Source organism: Corvus cornix, chromosome 8 (genome assembly GCF_000738735.6).
Source record: "Corvus cornix cornix isolate S_Up_H32 chromosome 8, ASM73873v5, whole genome shotgun sequence".
NCBI classification, from domain to species: domain Eukaryota; kingdom Metazoa; phylum Chordata; class Aves; order Passeriformes; family Corvidae; genus Corvus; species Corvus cornix.
The window spans coordinates 10,667,782-10,689,320 of record NC_046338.1 but is presented as its reverse complement, the minus strand read 5'-3'; the positions used below and the strand labels follow the sequence as shown (position 1 = coordinate 10,689,320).

Genomic DNA, 21,539 nt, shown 5'->3' with positions numbered 1-21,539 from the left:
TGACCTCTGCTGCTGAGTTAGACAAAGAGACTTGGAGTCGAGCTGCCGCCTGGCTCCCTCCTGACTTGGCTTTACAGTGCTCAAATATCTTGTTTTTCATTTCAGTGTTTGCTAAGAACTTCCGTGTCAATGCCGTCATGAAAACGTCTGTGTTGCTGAGCTGGGAAGTGCCTGACTCCTATAAATCTGCAGTGCCTTTTAAGGTAAGAGTGGGACTTGGAAGACAGGAAGCTCCACCTGTAGCAGTGAGCAGGACAGTGGATAGCAGCATCAGTTGGGTCCTATTGGTCAGGCTGACCACTGTAGCTCCGTGATGGTGGTCACACAAGTTTGTCCTGATGCCTGACGTGGAGCTGGGGTGTGAAAAGTTATAAATATGATTTAGTCGCAAGAAATTAGCAGGACAAAGTGCTCTGAAAACCAGCCAGTGAATCAAACTAAGAATAACTCCTTCTACAACGTGTCCTGTCTCAAACATCCATATTGCCTTCATGAGTTACTTCAGAGCATCAGGGCAGATGCATAATCTCAGGGAGTGAAGGGGAAAAGCATCATCAGACTTCCTGAAGGTCTTACAGGTGTGAGCGGCACAAAATATGTCAGTACAGAGGGAACTCTGCAGGAATGGCTGCTGCTCTCCTTTCACCAATACACTTCTGGATGTGGTGTCATCCAGCAGGCTGCAGACAACACTGATGACCCAATGCCTTCCTGCTCTTGTCCAACTCCCAGGACTTGTCACTTACGTGGGTAAAAGACTGGAGTGTGTAGACCTCAGTGCAGTTTCTCTCCATTAAGAAACAAGACCAACACGTCACATCATTGAAGATAATTTTCCCGATCTCAGCACCAATCTGCTGCCTCTGCAAAGGTGCCAGGGTGGAAGCAGTGTGACTTCTCTTTCTCCTTGCATGTGCCCCCTGCCATGCTGTGCCTAAAGTGCAAATGCAAGGCTTGCACAAGCTGTGGGGGATCCATGGCCAGGGGAATAAGGGGATATCTTGAACCGCATCCACATCAAAGTGTGTGAGCACCTCGCCTTCCTTGTTACTAACTCTCCTTGTTTAATCCCTGAAGCTGAATTACCTTGATCAATAGCAGACACTTGTTAACATACACAGTTTAGCTGAAGCAGACAAGGCTTTTGTGAAGACCTTGTGGTATTCAAAGCTCTCCCAGATGCAGGGCGCATTAGGATCAGTGTTCAGGTATCTGGCTGCAAGGAACTTCACAGAGCCCTGTTACTTGGCACTCTGCTGCAGAACCAGCGTGCTTCATCTCGCCTTGTCTTGGGGCCCAAGGCCCAAATCGCTGTCTGACAGCGCAGTGCTGGAAAGGGACAGTGTGACCTTTGGAGCATTACTACCACACAGGGATGGTGGAGTGGTTGGAGGTAGCCAGGAGCCAGGGATGTAATGCTGATGCCCTGTCTGTCTGCTCTCCTAGCTGCACAGCTGGGAGTGCTATCACAGGGTGACTCAGGGTCTGCCCCTGCTGTGGGTTAACCCTCAGCTGACACAGGAGATGGCATTAGCCACTTGCTAACTTAAGAGCAGTCACACAAACCAGGGTGTTACAAGGATATTTCTCTGTTAGTGCCTTCTTTTTATTAATATTCCCAGACTTGCAGACACACGAGTCAAGGCCAGGAGCTAAGAGGGTCAGTTCTAACTCGTTGATTGTGCCAGTTGAAAGAAATCCTTAACCTTCAGGGTTTTGTGTTTTGTTTTATAAACAAGGTTCACCTCTCTCCTCTAATTCAGGCACATGGGATGCTGGGGCCAGAGCCTGATACTGTAACTAGCATAGCAGATAAATCTCCATGGGAACAATTAGTATTATCTACACTTGATAAACAGTCTCATGCTAAATCTATGTCCCAAAGGGTGTCATATTCTACTTTAACAGATTTAATTAAAGTAGATATTGTTCCGACAATGAATAGTGAGGCACAGGCAGGACTGGTGCTTTTTTTTTTATTAGAGAATGAACTGGGACCTTAAGATTTTTCATTGCTGCCAAATCAATAATGAAGTTTTGAGATCTCTTTGGGGAATTTTCACAGCTTCTTCTGGTCCAGAAGATAAATTCCTTGTAAAATGTTGCCCAGCAGTTGTGGTGGAGCAGAGGAACTATTCCTTTTTTTTATTCCACCTGCAGAAAGCAGTTCTGGAGCTTTCATGGAAAGTGCAAGATAGATACAACCTTCTCCTTGGGGAAAGTGCATTTTCCTGAGACACATTCTTCAGCTTAAGAGTGGGACAGAGGATATATTGGTTAAAGGCAGCATTACAAGGTATTTTAGAAGTGGGGAGAAGGAACAGCACCTTTTGAGCATTCAAATGATACAGGTTTGGAAATAACCCCTGAGAATGCTGGGCAGTGCTTTCTCACAGTGTATCCCATGGAATGTAGTAATTACTCCTGCCTGCAAATACTCCAGCCTTGTCTACTTCTCCATCGAGTCGTTATCCTTCCCAGTGTTGCACAGTATGTGTCCTTTCATCTTTTAGTTCAATACATTCTGTACTGCCTTGAAATCAAGTATGAGACCTTCAGCAGTGACATTTGGACCCACCTAGCTTTGCAAATCTTGTCCTGTGGGTAGGAGCAGCACAGATGACATTTTATAGCAATCCATGGGCTAGTCAGCACTGTCTGGCAGTTCAGAGCCCTTGGGCCAGATTTGCTGCTGACTCTGGTAGTTACCAGTGGGCCATGATGCAACCTCTAAATAGCATTCCTGCTTGAGCTTCCAGGCATCTTCCAGCTGCACGTGAATGACTGTTTCTGAGCCCTTACATTATTGTAAGGTTTATGTAGAGGCCTTAATTAATGGTGCATAACATTTGAGGAGACAATGTGTTGTGGCAGGTAAAGGGACACAGAACTGCTGCAGCAGCTGTGAAAAGGAGGGATGGCAGAGAATGCTTCAGGAAAGCATTGCAAATACCAATTTCACTGTCTTTGGGTGCAAATTCCTGTGCATGGCAATAAAAATCATCATCCGTTGTCAGCACAGAATCAGAGGCTGTGTCCTGGCCAGTTGCAGTGCAGAGCAAGCAGGGAAAATCTGAACTGAAATGCCTGACCACCTCTTCTGCCTCCTCTTGCTCTAGTAAAATAGCTCTGTCCCCAGCACATGCTCTTGTGCAGGCAGTTGGTTGGTGTCTTCCCTGGAGCACACTGAGAAGCAGTTGGTGATGCCTTTATTAGGGAAGAATTCATAATGAGAACTCTTATCCAAGAGCCAGCAGAACTCTGTGGGCTTTTCATCCTTTCAGCATAGGTCTTTATGTTGGAATTTTGGTTTTGTTCAGATCTGTGTGGGAGCACATGAAAGAGAGGTCTGGCTGCTCCTTCAGGACACGCCCTGACTTACAGGCATCTGATATATCTGGACCTGTACTATTGCAATGACATTGCAAGGGGTGGTGCTGGTCCAGACAGCAAAGCTGCTAAGATGATTTGAAATCTAGTAGTCCTTTGGTGTGCCTACTTCTGTGTCGGAGCAACTATATATCTGATATTCCAGTGCTGCAAGAAGCATTTCTTCATTTTGATTTTTCACTCATTTTAGCACTCAGCTGCTGTACATGTCTTTGGAGAAAGGGATTAAAGCCCAGGAGAAAATATCATTAAGAGGAGTCACAACAGAAAACAATTCTCTCTGGCTGTCCTACTGTGCTACCTTTGACAGCCTTTCCCACATGTGGAGCAGCAGCAGAGCCTTTGTCCCTGCAAACCTCTGTTACTTTAGTTACTTGGTGCTTACTTTTGCAGTCCATTCCTGAAAACTGAGGCACATCAACAAATGAGATTGATTTCATCTCTTCTCCATAGCTGGCTTCTCTCTGCTGCTCTGTTACCTGCTAGGAATCTTTTCTCAACAGCAAAAAAGCTCAGGCTCCTTTCCTATCCTGACCTCCATGCAAACTGACATGAAGAGGATTGAAGCATGCTGTTGGTATTGCTGTTTGGATAACACAGAAGCTGAGCTGCAAGTTCTAGGCCTAGCCAGGTCCTTGTGCTCCACTGTCCTTCAGATCTCTTTCCAGGGCCTCTCTTCTCCTTCCAGCTTCAACACTGAACATTAGAGGAGTGTTTATCAGCTGCCCTTGTCCTAGAAAGCTGGCAGCTTTCTGTAGATTTCAGCCACCTGCTGAAAAGGGGACTTGAAGAAAAGTTTGTTTCCTCCCTTGCTGCCTGCATCAGCCTGAATGGTGGGCACAGCTGGTGAAAAATTATTTCAAGTAATTTGTCTTCCACAGAGCTGTCTTCTCTGTCTCTCAAGGCCACTGTTGGAACAAGCACATTTTACCATGTGGTCTCTGCCTATAACACTGAGTAGCTGCCAGGGTTTAACATGGTCCAGCTCTGCCACTGCCAGTTTTTGGCATGCTGTGTCTCTGCACCACTGTCAGGAATCCAGCACTCCCCTGCCATGCAGGACAGTCACCTGGTGCAAAGAAAGATGCTGGTTTTTCGCAGCTGGGATGCAACCTATGGCCTCTCTGGCTGTCTACACCCCATTTGTCTCTGTCTCCGGGAACTGTGTGAGTTTTTGCTTGGCAGAGGCAGCACCCAGGGTTTTGGGGTAAGGAGTTGTTCCAGCAGGGTCAGGATCGAGGTTCCCAGGGCAGATGGGCTGTTGGGTGCAGCTAATCCAGCAGTGCCCGTGGCTGCTGTGCCTGGGGGGAGGTGGGGGTCCTGCATATCTCCAGCAGGGCATTGAGAAATGTTGCTAGGGGGAAGCTGTGCATGGGGGGCTTTGCTCTGCCCTGGCCGCCCGCTGCTCTGCCCTGCCCACAGCCCCTCGCTGCAGGCACGGCAGGGAAAAGCAGCTCCGACCTCCTGCCCATGGCTGTATGGCACCAGCATCTGTTGTCATGACTACAGGGTGTCACACCTGCAGAGCCGCCGTTCTGGGTACCAATTTGTGAGCCCTGTGCTGGATTTGTCAGATCATTGGTGAGGCGTGTAACCCCCCCAGTCACCTTGCTGGGAGGGGGATGATCTGCATTAAGCATCCAACCAGGCGTCAGCTGGTAGACACGGGAGTGACACCAATTTAAAGCAGAGGGGATTTTACACTACCAGCCTATTCCGTGTTGTAAGCCTCATGAGACAAGAAAGAAAGACCCATTCATCTCCACTTGAGGGCAAAGCACAGCCATCTGGATTCCTCCCCCACGTAGGTGCTGAAAAGCAGCACATGTGGCACCACCAGCCTCACCGCTGGCCCTGGCCACCCGGGCTGAGATGACCCGTCTCTGCTCCATCACTGCGAGGCACAGGAGCACAGCTCAATGCTCTGCTGGGGGTTACTCTTCTTTAGCTAAAGATTTATGGCTGTTTACAAAGCATACAGTAGCCAAACCACCTGAGGGAGGGCCCAGAGCCAAACTGTCATCTCTAGCACTGCTATTTTGAGTGTGAGTTTGCAGCAGCAGCTGTCAGCTGCATGAACATGTCCTTTTCCTGTTTCAGATTCTGTACAATAGCCAGAGTGTGGAGGTGGACGGCCACTCGATGAAGAAACTCATAAGTGACCTCCAGCCAGACACGGACTATTCTTTTGTGCTAATGAACCGTGGGAGCAGTGCAGGAGGGCTCCAGCACCTCGTCTCAATCCGCACTGCTCCTGATGTCTTGCAAAGCAAACCCATCGCCACAAACAAATACATACAGGAAGGAAAATTCACTCTCACTCTTCCCAAAGTGCAGACCACTGTGCCAGTTCGGTAGGTGCCATGCCTTTGTGGAGAAGGTGGGGTGGGGAGAGAAAGGAAGGGCAGACTTCTGCCAACCCATGGATTCTGTAACTTGGGAGTGAATTTCCAAGCAGGCTGTGGTACAGAGGCAGGCGTTTACCCATAACATGGGATCACTCTCCTGGCTCTTTCTGAGCAAATATTGATGTGTAATAAAATTAAGACAATTCTCTGACAGTTTGCCCTCACCCTGGTGGGTATATTCCAGATGCTACCAGCAAAAATACGGTTGAGGATCAGGAGGGACTTTCTCTGACACTGTATAATATCCTTTAAATAAATAATGCCTAAAGCCTCAAGGAGATTAAAAAAGCGAGTTCATGGAAGTCTTATTCGTTACTGTGGTATCCTTGTGCTGAAGCACAATTCCCCCAAGGTTCTTGCTACAATCCGATTATATAAATGTCCTTCTCACAGCTCCTACACCACCCTCTGGAACACAGTCTGTAGATCTTCATTATCCTAATGAGTGCTAATGGCAGTATTCTCTTCTCTGGTGCAGCTGGAAAACCAGCCTTTTCCTTATTGAGCCCTTTTGCTGCTTAAAAGGCAGGGAAAGGAGTGGGTCACCCTTGAGGCATGTGGCACACATTATTCGGTGACCTGCCAGAGAGGTGGCTCAGGGTCCCGTGCTTACACTTCCTTCCTTCCCAGGTGGTACTACATCGTGGTTGTGCCAGCAGACCAGAGCACCAGAACCCTGACTGCTCGGTGGCGGACACCTGATGAGATGGAGCTGGACCAGGTAGGAACCTGTAGCAGCTGCTGTCATGGAAGTGATTCCCAAGTAGCCCAGCACACTTTGCCCAGGCCTCCTGGCAGCACGATGGATGCAATGACACAGGTGCAGGCTGCACATCAGAGGTGGGAGGCTGTGGGATGGGTGCCCACTCAGCCTTTCTTGGTGACACCATGTAGGAAGGAGGCTGGGGTCAAGCTAGGGAGGAGCCACTTCCCAGAATGTGCCCCTTTAGGAGTCCACACTTGAGTGTCTCAGAGCTCTGACCAGGACAGATCCTGTCCCAGGTCATACAGTCCTTGCAGCCTTTTTCAGATGAAATGACCATGCTAATGTTGAAAACAAGCTAGGAGAGAAAAGTATTGGTTTCAGTTCATTAAGCTGCTTTGTCAGGAGGCTTTTCACTCTCTGGGTAGGACTAAGCCTGCAGTGTAGATAGAGAGTTCACTCTTGTATCTAACAAAACCTGCAAAGCTCCCTTCACACTTGCTTTTTAAAAGCTTTGAGCATTCACCAGCCATTACCCCAAGATGCAGCTTGTCCTGTGCAGGAGTGCTCTGACACCCGAAGCATGGAACACGTGCAGGTGTCAGGAGACTCCCCCATGAGGACTTTCTTCCCCACACACACTGCCACCCCCAGAGTATAAAGGAAAATCTCCAAGAAATCAAGCACAGAAAGATCCATTAAGAGAACAAAGTTGCAATCTTCAAGCACTCAGAAATGACAAACTGTTAGAAGCTGTAACTCAGCCCTTGGCTTTATTTACATGATGGCACAGTCTTTTCCGTGAGGTCCCAGCTCCACAATGTCTATTGGTGCTTCTGTTCTGCAAATGAAGCACAGTTGTGTGATGGAGAACCATCACCCACAGGTCTCCTGCATCTTTTCATTGCAGAAGTTTTCAGCATCACAGATGTCACAAGAAAAAGAAGACCAGGATGAGGAAGGTTGCTTTGGTTTTCAGCTTTAGGTGGTTGAAAGCTATCGAAGGAATTAGTTTCTGTCTCTGTCTCATCTAGCCTCAGGCAAATGATTTAAGCCAAAATTTTCATCAGCAGCCAGTGTCTTGTATATTGTGATTTTTTAAAGTACTCCATTTGAGATCCTGGAGCTCTCATTTGCAAAGCCTAAGCATCCCCAGCTGCAGAGAAAGTCAATAGGAACTAGATACAGAGTCAGTGCTATAAAGAAAATACTAAGTTTTCTTGAAAAACAAAACAAGCTGATGTCTTTTCACTTTGACATTCAAATTTAGTGGACATATTTTACATTAATGTTGCAGTGTTCCTGTTCTCCATCTGTACAATTGGGATAATCGCTTTTATCTTGACTCATATGGGTGTTTGGAAGATCAGATCATTAATGTTTGTGAAGCACTTGTAATAGTATAGTGATCAGCACCATAGAAAAGCCCATGAGGAAATTATTAATTTTGTCTTCAGAGCTGGATTTGAATAGTAAGCAATAAACAAGGCCTCAGGCTGCATAATGCAAAGAAGAAAACAAAATACGGAATATCTGCTCTTTGATTAAGCACTGTCTGTCCTGTGTATTGAACAAAGCAGGGGGCTTACAAAAAAGATAGTCTGTGACTATGCAGTCAAGGGTGCAGCACAATGCACGTACATAAGACAGCTGAATTAATTTTGCACAGGCAATATTAATTTTCTAATTTTTTAGGATCTGAACTTTGCAGGCCTAGCAGGTTTTTTTTGCAGTCTTTTGCTGTATTACATGTGTAAGTGGCAGAAGCCTCCAGCAACCTTAACCACAACTGGAGCCCTGTGGTTTTGTGTCCATGCACACAGAGCTGCGTTTTCTGCCTCAAAGAGCTCAGCTGTAATCTCAGCCAGATGCAAGAGATGGGTGTAGGAAGCAAACTCCACACTCCAACTCCAAGAACTATCTTTCTGCTTTTTCCCCTTGGGATTACAATGACATTTGTGAAACTCAGATTTTTCCAGCCTCCTTTTTTTCCTTTTTTTCTGGTGATACTATAAGGACAAGCTGTAGCTTTTCTAAATTACTTCTATGTGAGTATTGATAAGAGGACAAGGATGGATTGTCAAGGGGAAAGAGTGAGGGGTTTCTTACCCAGCTTTTAATCCTTAGGAAGGACTCAGCTCAGCAGTGTGACTTTGTGTGTACATCACTGTCCCTAGCCCTCTGATGTTCCCTGTCTGCCTTGACAATATTGCACTGATACATTTCTGTATGAAATGTATTTCATGCCTCCTTCTTCATTTTGAGTTAGAATTTATCTTCCAAACTTATTATTCATTTTTATTAATTGGAAAAAATCTCTTTAAACATTTGAGAGTCACTTTTAGCAGTGCAGTTGGATTTTTGTGCTTTGATATCCTTTTTCATGAATTTGTGACTATGAAATTTGCCATTTTTACTCTGAACATCCCATGAAGTGTGTTAGCATTCTGTGTGGTTTACACAAAGCTCTGCCTGCAACACAGCAGCAGGTGAGCTACAGAGGCACTGACAGAAGGGAAGGACACAGCAAAGGTCACTTTTTCCCTAAACATCAGCATCAGCTGTAATTCACATCCAGTGTCCATAGAGAGTGCGAGTTGCTGTCCAGACCAGTATTTAGGCCACAGAACATGGCTTGGTTCTCTCACAGCCCATTGGGATACATAACTCAGGGGGACAGTCACAGCCAGGCTGTCTCAGCCCTAACATGCACCATGTTAGCTTCCCAGGACTCAGGATGTTTCCAAAGTTGAGATCCTAGTGGAGGTTCTTGCAGGGAGGGTCGGTAGACAGATGCCCCAGCAATGCCTAAATGGGTGATACTTGCCTCTGGTTTCTTAGTACTACCACATACAAATCAAACCCAGTTATCTTCTCCCCCCTTCCCCTCACCCCTGCTGAGTGCTACAGCCAGTAAGGTGACAGCATAAGGCAGTGTCATGCTGTCAGCAATAGTGATGCACCTTGTTTGTCCCCAGCTGCTGGAGGCCATAAGCCAAGGGAGTCAGAGCAGGCGGCAGCGACGCCAGGCAGACAGACTCAAGCCCTACATTGCTGCTCAAGTGGATGTGCTGCCTGAGACCTTCACCCTGGGGGATGAGAAGAACTACAAAGGTTTCTACAACAAGCCTCTGTCTCAAGACCTGAGCTATCGCTGCTTTGTGCTGGCCTCACTGGAGGATGGGGACACGGTAAGGACTTTCTGTGGGGGGCACAGCCTGTCCTGGCAGAGCTGAGGTGGGCTCAGTGCAGGCAGGGTGAGCAATTGCTGCAAGCTGGGATGACAGAGTTTTCTGTGAAGGGAGGAGAGAGGCTGCGTCGTGGGCCTGAACAAGCTGAGGCGGCTGTGGGAATTGATTTGATAAATGGTGTTTTTGGAGGGAAATGGCACCATGTGTTCCACATAACAGATGAGAGTGGAGGACAGTGTCAACACACACGTCCTGCACAAGCTCAGTTGTGGCTGGCTGGGCTGTTCTCAGAGCAGAACTTGGCACACGGTTGGGATGGGTTCTCATTCTGCTTTGGTTCAAGTGTCTGTAGAAAACAGTCCATGAAATCCTACCCTGCATGGCGACTGCTGAGACTCTGAAGTGAACAGGATGTTTCCCCTGCAAAGCTGCTCTCACAGGCCCTTCTCTGCCCAGAATCTCACTTCAGATGACATCTGGAGAAGCAAACCTGCCTCCCATCGCAGTGGATTATCAGCAGGGCAAAGGTGCACACTTGCCTGCTGTGTAGGGATTTTTGCTCCTGCACATATCCCTGCTACAAGCCGGCAGCACACAGGTCCTGGGCACAGGAAAGGCTGATGCAATAAGCAGGGAGCAGCACAGCAAGACCTGGGCATCAATGTCCAGCTGTAAACCCAGGGCAGGAGTGGTGGTGGCAGCAGCAGTAGCAGCGGCCAGTGTGTAAATAATGGAAATAATGGAGGTGCACCGAATCCTTTGGTTGGCTTCCAAGCTGTGGCTTCCTTCCTCAGCCTCATTTGCTTGTAGTGGCTCATTAGGGCTGGTCGAGTTCTTCATTACTCATCCAGCTCACGTGTTCTTATGGCACTGCACACCAGTGAGGGAAGGAGAGTCACAGATTAAGAACAAGGTAATGCAGAGGCCTTGAGATGCACTGTCCTGACAATCCCTTTTAAGAGAGGTGACCGTAACTAGTTGATCCCAACTATAATCATCATCTCCTCACTAGCATAGACCTGCCACAGCCCTCTAGTAAGCCACCAGCCAGCAGCAATGCTCCTACAAACCTCCTATATACCCTGCTCCTACAGGCCACCTTCCTGCATCCCCTGCTGCATCGCATCTACTTTCATTTGGAGCATGAGGCATTCTGTCCAAGGCTGTGCACTGTCTCCGCCACCCAGCTCCTCTGAAATTGCTTTCTGTGTCTCTAGTGTCAGCAAGAGAGCAGAACATTGCTCTTCTTCAAAGGCAGAGGGAATGTGGTTGAAACACTGTCTCTGGGAGCAGGGGCACCTGCACCTCGCAGTCTGCCTTTGGAAATGCCACTGAGATAACAGTCCTTCTGATCTCTTCTACATCTGACTTCCCTTGCAAGGCGACTCCTCCAAAGTGTGTCTGAAAAAATAAGAATCTTTGCTCCTTGCTCAAAGCTTTGGAGAAGGTCACGCATTTCCATGCTGCACACATCAGCATGTGCTCCTTCCCTCCCCCACCACCAATGCACCTTGACCTTCCTGGGGAGTCGCAGGCAAAGCCTTTTTGCTTTTCTCAGAGTAGCCACTTGCCCACAGAAAGGGGAGTCTCAAGCTTTCTTGTCTGTGCCATGCTCAAGCTGTAGCTGGCTCCCTGCCCTGTTGTTTGAACTGGAGACAGGGTATAGGAACAGGCTGATGGGTTGCAGTGGTCCTGTGCAGACTTCTAGGAACAGAATTAAACCAGGAGCTGGTAGCTATTTCAGTTATTGAAAGATGGTCTTGTAGGCCTGAAAGGTTTCACAAAGTAGCAACCACCCCCCATGCTTCTATCCCAGACAGTGGCACCTCTGCTGATAAATCGGAGGAGAGCAACTAGGATGCTGAACTAGTGCGTGTTGCAAGAAGGATGTCCCAGATAAGAGCATTTTCTGTACTCCATACATGCTTGAAACCAGCCTGGCTGGGATCAAGGGCACTTGTGAGAGTAGATCAAGATACGCGTTTGTGTGACACCAGCAGGCTTGATTTTTCCCTTTCTTCTCCTCACATATGTGAAGACATGAAGTGCATGTTTAAACGCCAACCTTAAAGCAAGAGATTTATAGATCCACAGGCACCTCTTCTGTGACCGAAACTTCTATGGCAGGAGCAGAGCTTTCTGACTTCTTAATGCATGGCAGCAGGTGCTGCTCAAAAGCCACAGGCACGGAACTGATACAGCTCTGGCCCTCTCTAATAGTGGGAAAGGATTTGTTTTTGCAGCATTTAACCCTTCTGACCCAGCAACACTGAGCTGTGAAGGTGCAGCATAGCTCCATAAGCCTTAGCAACAGCAGCAGAGCACAAGGTGCAGTGTCATTCTTCTGCAGGAAGGGTTTGGGTCTCTGCTGATTCTGTCTAGCTGGTGGGGCTAGAAAGCTGTCCCTTCAGGTTATAAATCACTGGGCTGGTAGATTGCAGGAAGAAAAGGAACCTGTAAGAACGAGCCTCTTTCTAAGATGTTTATCAGAGACATCAGGTAGAAAATGTTCCTGTCATTTCATTCCTTTAAGAAAGCCTGCCTCACCCAGCAGGGGTTTTCCTAATATAACTCTATCCTGAAGAGATATGTTGGTATCAGCACAGCAGGTATTGTAAACCACTTAGGAATCATCAGCCAGCCCCATTGTGCAATTGGTTGGGATTCAAAAGGTGGTGATTTGGCTCCAAGAGAATCCAGGGCTGGCGAGTGGCTCTTAGCTGGGCTGCTCCAGTTTGGCACCTCCAGGTCAGGTTTGTCAGCCATGAAGTCGCTGGCACTGGAAGTGTTTCACACCAGCAAAGTTGCTGGCACCCAGAATGTTTCACACCAGGCAGAAACTGTTGCCACAGCATGACCTCCGCCGATGGCATGGGAGGGAGTTACCTCATGGTGTGTTGCTGGGGTTTGAGAAGCATGACCACTCTCTGCTAGCCAGAAGCAAGGGGAAACCTCAGCATTTCAGGGATGTAGCTGTTGCTTTAGCATAATGGATGCTTGCTTTTCTCTCCCTTTCCTGCCTGTGCTGTTCAGAAGAGATATGCAGCCAGCCCCTACTCAGATGAGATCGTGATGGAAGTGGCTTCAGCAAAGCAGCAGGATGAACCAGAGATGCTGTGGGTGATGGGACCCGTCCTGGCTGTGATATTAATCATCATCATTGTCATTGCCATACTTCTCTTCAAAAGGTGAGATCTAAGCTGGGATGTGGCAGTTATGGCATGAGCACTAGAGGCACTGGCGCCTTCAAGACCTTCCTTGTAACCTTCAGATATGGGGTGCTCTGACAGACAGTCCTTGGTGGTCATGGGGAGGAGGAAGGTCTCTACCTGGCACAGCAGAAGGCTGCTGTGTAAGAGAGCAGAAGGGCTGGGTATGCAGAAGGTAGTTAATATCAGCCCCAGGACACAGCTGCTGTGGATTCTGGAAGCAGGTGAGCAGTGGGACAGAGGAGAGCAGCTTTGTCCCTAAAGCCAGTCTGACTGCTCTCTGGTCACACAACTTGGATTGGCAGCCTTGGGAACTTCTCTAGTACTAGTTCTCTATAGAAATTGCCTGCTTGGTCTGTGGCAGCTGCCCCTGCTCCTGCGAATTTTGACTGAGGAACATGACCTTGGTTGTGAGAACAGGGCATGGATGTGACAGGCTGAAATCAGAGTGGAGCTTTCTTCTTGGGGCCTCTCAGTCCTGACTACTGGATCAGAACCACCAACACACTGTGCTCCCTGTGGGAGCAGACACCTCCTTTTGCCTCGCAGAGCAGACCTGCTCCAGTTGTAAGTGTAGCGTGAGATGATTGTTAGTCCTCTGGAGGAGCACAGGTTGCATTTGCATGTGTTCATGTAGCCTGTTCAATTACAGTAGGTCATCCTCTGTCAGCTCAGCTCTGAGGTTCTGCTCCTCCTGGGCTCTCTATTTACATATATTTCTCTAGCTGGGGAAGGGAGCTGCCTTCGTTGTGTGATTAAATGGAGTTCTGCTGTGCATGTGCAGTCAATGCCTTTTCTGTGTGAGTGATCATCTCCTTTCTTCTGTTCCTGCTTTTCCCTGGATCTAGTAAGCAAGAAAGGTATGAATCCATTTTATCTTTTTGTTTTGCTAAAATTTCAAGTCTATTTCCCTTTTTAAAAATCAAGCTACTAAGGGGCATCTAAAGCTACTAAGGGGCATCTTTGTTTTTGGGAGTGTGGAGCATGCCAGCCCTAGGAGTTTATAAAGACTTTGTTTCCTCAAAGGTATCAGCCTCCTAGCAGTTGTCAGCCTCTCACAGCTCTCAGGGAGAAGTTCCAACATAAAGACTTCCCAGGTTGCTTTTGCAATTAAATTAAAAATCAAAAAAACCACAATAATAACGGCAGTTATAGGGGTTCCTTTGGTTTCTCAGTCACTTCAGACTGAGAGCTGTTCCCTCAAGAATGCAGGTGGATTCTTGCAGTCTCTAATGAGGAAGCTTTGAAGGAATACTGGGCAACTGTAAGAAACATGTTTGTTGGTCTTTAATGAGAGAAAATGGCATCAGAGGGGATTTCTGTACCAGGGCCCCATGGAAGGTATTGCCACCTTGCCTTAGCTTTGCTTTGTCCCAGAGTCGTGGGGGTGGAGCCCCAGGCAGCACTGGCCTGCAGTGCCCAGACCTGACATACATGTCCCTGCTGCATCCTAGCCTAAGGAGGAGCAGCATATCCTCTTCTAGCACCACCTGTGTGCTCAGAATGATGCTGTGGTTTTGTCTGTCTGGCCTCTCTGTGGAGGCATTTTCTCCCAAAGGTTTCTGTGTGTCATATTCACAATGGCATGTCTACAATGGGAATGAATTGAAGCTGAGCAGCAGTGGATGGCTTGGGATCTGGAGGATGGTTTAGCAGTTGCCCTGACTGGGCTAATGAGACAGAGACAAAATTTTATTATGTGCTGTGCCCATTCCCCAGAAAAGCTGTCCCACTTTGCTTGAGGGCTCAGGGACTGGTACATCCGTAGCACATTGCACATCCTGCTGTGCTCCTGATAGGAGCTTTATTTGTTTGCTGTGTGTTCTGCTTTTTTCTATCAATACTCTCAGTCCTTCAGCTCTTTTGTCTTGGTCCAGGCAGTTGGAAGGCTTCTGAGATGTTGAGATGCCTCAGAGTAGTGTAAGACTCTCAAACTGGTTCTCCCCGTTGAACAACTCCGGTGTTTGCGGCAGCCTCGGGCTGCAGGTGGAGCTTGCTCACAGGCTGGGCCACACAAGGAACACACGCAGGTTTCGCTCATGATTTAGGCACTAAATTTTCTCTAAATGCTTCTCATTAGTGGCAGCCCAGCATGCCCAGTCTCTGATGGAAGTGAAAGTTCCCTGTGCCTGTGAGAGCATTTGCAATCACACATGGCTCAGGGTCACCACCATCCAGGGATGCAGTGGCCTTAGTGCAGAACCTGGCAGCCCTTCAGTGTGCTTCCCAGTGCTTCACAAGGAGGTCCAAAGCAGAGACTGACTGTTGCCATTTGCAGGCTGGTAAATGTGCTAGCACTCATGTAGAGCAGCAGTGCTGCAGCTCCCTCTCTTCCAGGAAACATCAGGCCAGCAGAGGGGTTCAGCCAGAATCCATTTGGGAGCTGTAGCCAAAAGACAAAGTCTCTGTGTGTTCCTGCATGCTCAGGGCACTGGCCATGTGCCAAGGTCAGCACAGGCTCAGAAGAGAGAACTGCTGTGCTGCTCCTGCCCAACACCCTTCTCCACCCCTTGGGTGTATCCGCCATATTTGTAATCTAGAGCTAGAAGTGGGACCTAGAGATTCACTAGAAACTCTTCTTGCAGTATTAGATTTTCCCTAATATTCACTTGTCCACTTTTTGATTGGATCTGTCCCTGCTTTGCCTGTGAATTCCAGCAAGAGCCTGAGGTGGTGGCATCGCTTTAGGCATAAATATAGCATGAAGAGACAACATTGTATTTTATTGTTCCATTAATACACGCCTTGGGTGCCTTCAACCATTCAAGACATGTATTAATGGCCCAATAAAACACACCCTGAAGAGCCTTTACACTATTATATTACAGCATTCTATATTTAAATATTTCTAATACTTGAAAAAAAATTTTATTATATCCTTCCACTACAGGAAATAGTTCCTAGAGACAGTAAGAGGAAACAGCATCTTGCATCTATCTGCATTTTCTCTAATAAATACTATGCAGAATACCACATTTCAAAACTGCCTCACTAATCAAACATCTGACATCTCTTACATATAATCTTTCCTGTTTCACAGATGGGAAATTGGTGGCACAGAAGACGATGTGACTTACCCAGAGCCCCAGGGAGCCTGGGGTAGACCTGGGTATCTGGGACACAGGGACCCAGACTCCTTCCCAGGGTGATTCATGCCAGTCTGCCAGAACTCACCTGCTTGTCTCTGCCCTCTCTGTCCACAGGAAAAGGGCACATTCCCCCTCTTCCAAGGATGAACACTCCATTGGCCTGAAGGACTCACTCTTGGCCCACTCGTCTGACCCAGTTGAGATGAGGCGGCTCAACTACCAGACTCCAGGTAAGGAGCAGCTCATCCTCTTGAATCCTGCCTCCTCCAGTTCCCCTTCTCCATGTATGTCCCCATGCCAGAGGTCGAGTTGCAGCCTTCCCACCCTCCAGGAGATCCACACCTTCTCAGTCACAGTGACACAGAGTGGGCTTTAGACCGAGGATGTCCAGGTGTCTGCTCTCTGGGTTGCAAATCCTTCTCCCTGGCCCTGTCACTGCAGGCCCAAGAGGCTGGGGAACCTGGATGGGGCTGGCCTGTTGTGTGGTGTGTGTCAGACATGGTGTGAAGCTCATTGCAGTTGTCCTGAGCTGGGAGGAGCCTCCACACGGTTGGGAGTGTCCACACCTGGGATGCTCCTGGGTGCTGCACTGGCTTCACCCGGGCTGGGCTTCAGTGCTGAGCACAACTGGTGCAGTGTTGGCCACATGGGCTGCATTTGGGGCAGTCAGGAGGTATACAGAGCTCTTACACTGCTGAGGATGTCCCAGCAGCTTCATTCTTGGATCTTTGGTGTGCTGACTCTCCTGCTCTGCTCAGCTAAGGGTCAAGAGAAGAGCTACCTGCAGACTATAGTGCTCTCCAGCCAGTGTTGTGGCCCACTGAAGGACTCTACTGGTCATGGTGGTGTCAGTGCAGAGGATGATAGTTCAGTAAAAGCCATTCTCTGCATGCTGCTTTCACTGGCCTGGGATGCCTCAGGCTGTAGCTTTGCCAGCTCATGGAGGCAACTGTACTTCACACTGCAGAAAGGTCTTGTGCTGCTGCTTTGTGTCTGCATGCCTCTGATGGCACCGAAAGCACAGTACCTGTCATTGTAGTGATCAGAGACAGGCTCGCCCTGACTCGTTCAGAGCCTTTCAGAGTCCGAGTCCTAGACGAACTGAGGGAGCACTTGGGCTTTTGTGATGGAGGGAGCAGTTCAGCAGCAAATGAGGCACATACAGTTCTCTTCTAACTTGCAGCTCCTCCTGGTCTGTAACCTACTTTCCTTTTCCTCCTGCTGCTCATTCATCTAAGAGCTTTCATCTAACAGGAGAGTTTTGAAGGGGCCATTTCCTGATGTAAAACTGCTGTGTCTGGCGGGGGGCGGGGCAAGAACAGCCTTTCCTGTTGCCATTCACAGCAGTTTGGCTCACACCTGGGGTGAACTACACTAGTACATCCTTTTCTGTGCCAGGGCAGCTGTCAGGGGTCCGTAGTTAGTGCGTCTTCCAGGCAGGACCAGTGGCAGATCTCACACGTGGGCAGCAGCAGCAGCAGGCTGGTACATTAATTGGCCACAGCACAGGATGGTGTCACAGTGTGGGAGGAAAATGGTGTGGGGAGCAAGGGAGGCACGTGTCAGAGGAAGAACATCTCGACAGGCAGGTCACCAGGAGCAGCACTAGGGAGGGGTCACACGCAGTCAGCAGCAGCATGCAGCTTCTTGAGGAGGAGCACAGTGTTAAACAGGGCTGCTCCAGGACAGCTGTGCATGGGGACAGGCCTCTGTGACATGTCTCCATGCGGGCACAAAAGCCATCTTTGCTGCATGCTTGTGGTTTGCATTGCGTGGAGAATTGTGACAAGTTGGGCTTGTGTCTGCTCCCATCTTCAGAGAAGTCAGGGTGTTTGGAACAAGGATGTCCCTTGCTACACCTGTAGCAAGGTTCAAGAGCTGCCATCAGAGAGACAGGGGGCCAGGAAATTTTCTTTTCCTGTCCGTGAGTAAGGATAAGCCAAAGATGCTGCTCATTTGGTAAGCTTGCAGGGCTTTCTGGAGAGACAAAACCAAGCCAAAGTTCCCAGTTCACTTGAGACAGCAACTGGACCCTGGGATACTGCTAGAGAATGCTCCCCTACCAAAAGACAGCACTGTGTCCTCCTCCCCTTTTCCCCACTGCATCCCATGTGAGTCTCTGAGGGGCAGAAGCGGGTGTTGTGCAGCTTGAAGTGACTGTTCCAGCTCCTGACGAGCTTGTCCTCGTTAATGAGGTGCATGAAATCCACCAAGCCCAGTGGGCCCAAGCTGTTACCCCATCACCTGACGGAGGTCGAGGCAGTGCTGTGAGGATGCATTGACAAGAGGTGCTGGCCACCAGCCCTGGTAGTTGGTCTCCCTGCTGCAGCTTGCTGAGCAGGGAAAACTTGTTTAATGCATAATTAATTGGTCTACTGTTATTAAATATTAAGCTTTCTCATTTTTGTGGTTTTTACTTCAGACAAGGGTTATTCCCCCCTGTTGGCCTCCCTGTACTAACGTACTGCTGTGCCAAGTCACTGAGAGGATACAGGACCCGGCAGTGTCCCAGTACCATGAAGTGGGACTGAGTTGTGTTGCTGATGAGCTGTGAGCGAGCTGGAGGCTCAGGGACACTGAGCAGAGGTGGCTGGGGCTGCGTGCAGTTCCCCTGGCCACCGAGCAGCACAGTTGCCCACTGTACCTGCCATCCACTGGCCCTTGCAGGCTTCCCTGGGGCATGGGGCTGTGGCCAGTGGTGTGCAGTGAGAAACGTAGCTCTTGGTGTCACATGAAGGCCTGTGAACTCCCTCCCTTGCAAGTAGCTCCAGCTCCACGTGTTTGCCAGTGTCAGCGGATGGCACTGGCCAGAGCCAACAGCCTGCTGTGTAACAGCCAGTTGCAGAGCAGCCCCCAGGGCCAGGCAGTCGGTCCTGTGCAGGAGGGAAGCTCCCAGTGCTGTGGCATATGATGCTTCCCTTTTCATCTTCATCTCGTTGTCTTTCCATCTCTGAACCTCTGCGATGATGACTAAAGGCTAATGGGATTTCTGTTCTTGCCCCGTTTCTTTTCTTTGCAGGTGCCAGTGTCCCCTGTTGCCCGAATATCTCAAGTTAGTTTTAACTCCTGTTTTTATCTTTTGACACCTTTTGCTTTTTCTTTCCCTTTCTCTCTCGTCTCTGTATTTTTTGTTTCAATGTCATGAAGATCACCTTCACTCACAGCAGACTGTAAAATGGCAGTGATTCCACTTTCTGACATGATGTGTGGGGCCAGGCTCAGTACTGCTCGCACGGCACTACAGCAGCTCACCACAGCACAGTGCAGAAGGGAAGGTCCTGAGTGATGGGCTGCCAGGAGGCTTCTGCAGCAGCCCCTCACCTGTCCTCAGGCCTCCTACCTCCTCAGAGTGGTATGCCAAGCTCTGCCATGGTGCCAGGCCTGCAGGTGGCCCTGCGTGGGGACTGATAACCTTGGCCATTCTGGAGGGAGTGAGCAGCTAAAAACCCCAAATGGACAAATTGAAGGGTGCTCTTCAGTGATTGAACACACTCTCTTCCTACCTCAGGAAAACTGGTTTCCCTAAGCTGGGTCACCTCTGTCATAGACTTAGGCAGAACACATGATGGTCTCTAGACTGTCTGCAGTTGGTCTGCTTGGCAGTGTTGGTACCAGAATCCCAGGCACAAAGGAGGCACTTACTGCGCTAGCAGCTTGGATGGAGCAGTACCAACCTGAAGATAAAAGTGCCCCCTTATCACTTGTCTTCTGAGCTTCAAGTTCATCCTCAAACAACCATAAAAGTGTGACTGCCTTGCTCTGGGGTGTTCAAGACATCTGCGTATGCACACAGGAATGGGAGAAGTATGTAGGATAAATACTTCCCCTGGGAGCAGAGCCAAGGGCTTTGCAGTGTGTGTCCCTGCAGGCGTTGTGAGACCTCTGAGCTCTTCTAGCCTGGTGGTGAGTTCACTGTCCTCTTACCAGAGCAATTGGAAGAGCTTGTGGAAGTCCTGGCAGTGTATACAAATCTCTGTCTTGCCCTGCACTGTCAGCGGCTGTTTCTCTGGGTTCACCATAATGGGATTCCAATGACCTCTTTTTCCCCGCCTACTCTTGCAACTCTTTTGTTGCTGCAGCACTTCTCTGGCTGGCAAAACACAAGTTTGGAGAGACCACCTTGTATTTCTCAGCAGAGATAAGGGTCTGCAGCTCTGCTGTGGTCCACAGCTCTGCTTTACTTAGTACATAACCGTGGAAGAAGCACATACTGTCGCTGTGTTCCAGTCTCTCTCTTCTTCCAGCCCCACACTTCTGCCTTGGCCCCACACTGTTCTCATCATTCAGTTGCTCATCAGTGACAGCTCTGCAAAGATTGCTCCTGAGCTACAGCCTCAGAGTTCTGGCACAAGTGAGGAAATTGTGCCGAAATCAGCATCATCTTTGTCCCTTTGAGGGCCTGCTCAGCCATCTCAGGGATCCTGATGGGTGAAGTGGCAAACAGAGGACCATTTGCAGGAGGACCTCAGCATAAGGCAGAATAGGGATATTTCCTTCTCCACCTGTCCATGTGTTCTCAGGCCATCCGTGGATAGTTCTGCATTGCCAAGCGATGGCAGGACAAGTGTGTGTTGGATTGGGTCTTGCCTGTGTGCAGTGATGTCAGACGTTTTGTGCAGAGGTCTGAGGTGTAACATTTCCATGTTATCACCTTGTGACTTGTCACCACTGTGTAAAATGTGTGTACCCAGCCTGGGGACTGCTCCATCACCTCAGTGGCCCATCACTGCCATCTGTGGCAGTGTTCAGCCTCCCGAGCTATTGAGAAGCTTCTGGCTGTGCTCCAGCCTGTCTCCCTGGGTGTGAGTCAACAGCTTCAGCCTATTAATAATCATCATTACCCATGTGGGGTTTCTGGGAAACCCACAGAGCTGCCGCTGGAGTCACGAGCCTTGGGATTTGGATGAGATGTTTCACAATCACATTCCTGCCAGTTCAACATCTCAGCATCAGAGAAGGCGGCTGTGATAGTCAAGCTCTGAATCCCAGGGTCCCAGGAGGGGGTCTTCCCAATCCCATATGCACACCCCCACAGTACCTGTCTCCTGTGGGATCCCCTCCTTTGGGCCTTTCTCCTGAGCAGGGCTTCAGCTGTGCCCAGGATGAGCCATAATGTTGCAACCCTGCTTTAGCCAGGGTAAGACTTCTGCCATGGCTTGAGCTGCATCCCAACTCGCAGCAGCCTCCCAGAAGCTGCTGGAGGGCACATCGCTACACATGGTGCCTTGCACAAGCCAGCCCAGAGGAGCTGAATTTTGGGCCCTGGAGCGGGCTCTGCCTCTGGAGCATCACTGAAGAGTTATGCAGCTGTGGGCAGAGCTGCTCGTTAGCTGTCACAACGTTGTGCACTGTCCTACCAGGGGATCAGCCATTCTTCTGTGGGGCCCTTCTCCTCTTTCTCTAACGCCCTGGGGACTGGGACAGCATCTGCCTACGCAAAAAGCTGTGCACATGCACTGCAGAGGTTTCACTGCAGGTTTGCAGAGTTTCTTTGTGGCTGATGCCATTGTTAGGGGTAAGCAAGAGGATCAGCCTCAGCCCTTGGCAGT

At 49.1% G+C, this 21,539-nt stretch overlaps 1 protein-coding gene across 17 annotated transcripts in view; it reads left to right on the top strand.

The window, feature by feature from the left end:
- Positions 1-21,539, top strand: part of PTPRF (protein tyrosine phosphatase receptor type F) — a 379,859-nt gene that overhangs the window by 331,356 nt on the left and 26,964 nt on the right. For 9 of the 17 annotated variants that reach the window (XM_039556062.1, XM_039556073.1, XM_039556072.1 and 6 more), the window contains 8 exons: positions 106-203; positions 5,491-5,744; positions 6,429-6,519; positions 9,480-9,692; positions 12,726-12,880; positions 13,750-13,761; positions 16,105-16,220; positions 19,010-19,042. In XM_039556062.1, coding sequence (XP_039411996.1) covers positions 106-203; positions 5,491-5,744; positions 6,429-6,519; positions 9,480-9,692; positions 12,726-12,880; positions 13,750-13,761; positions 16,105-16,220; positions 19,010-19,042 — 972 coding nt within the window. The remainder of the gene's footprint in view (positions 1-105; positions 204-5,490; positions 5,745-6,428; positions 6,520-9,479; positions 9,693-12,725; positions 12,881-13,749; positions 13,762-16,104; positions 16,221-19,009; positions 19,043-21,539) is intronic. The other 8 variants (XM_039556074.1, XM_039556070.1, XM_039556069.1 and 5 more) reach the window with 3 other exon arrangements.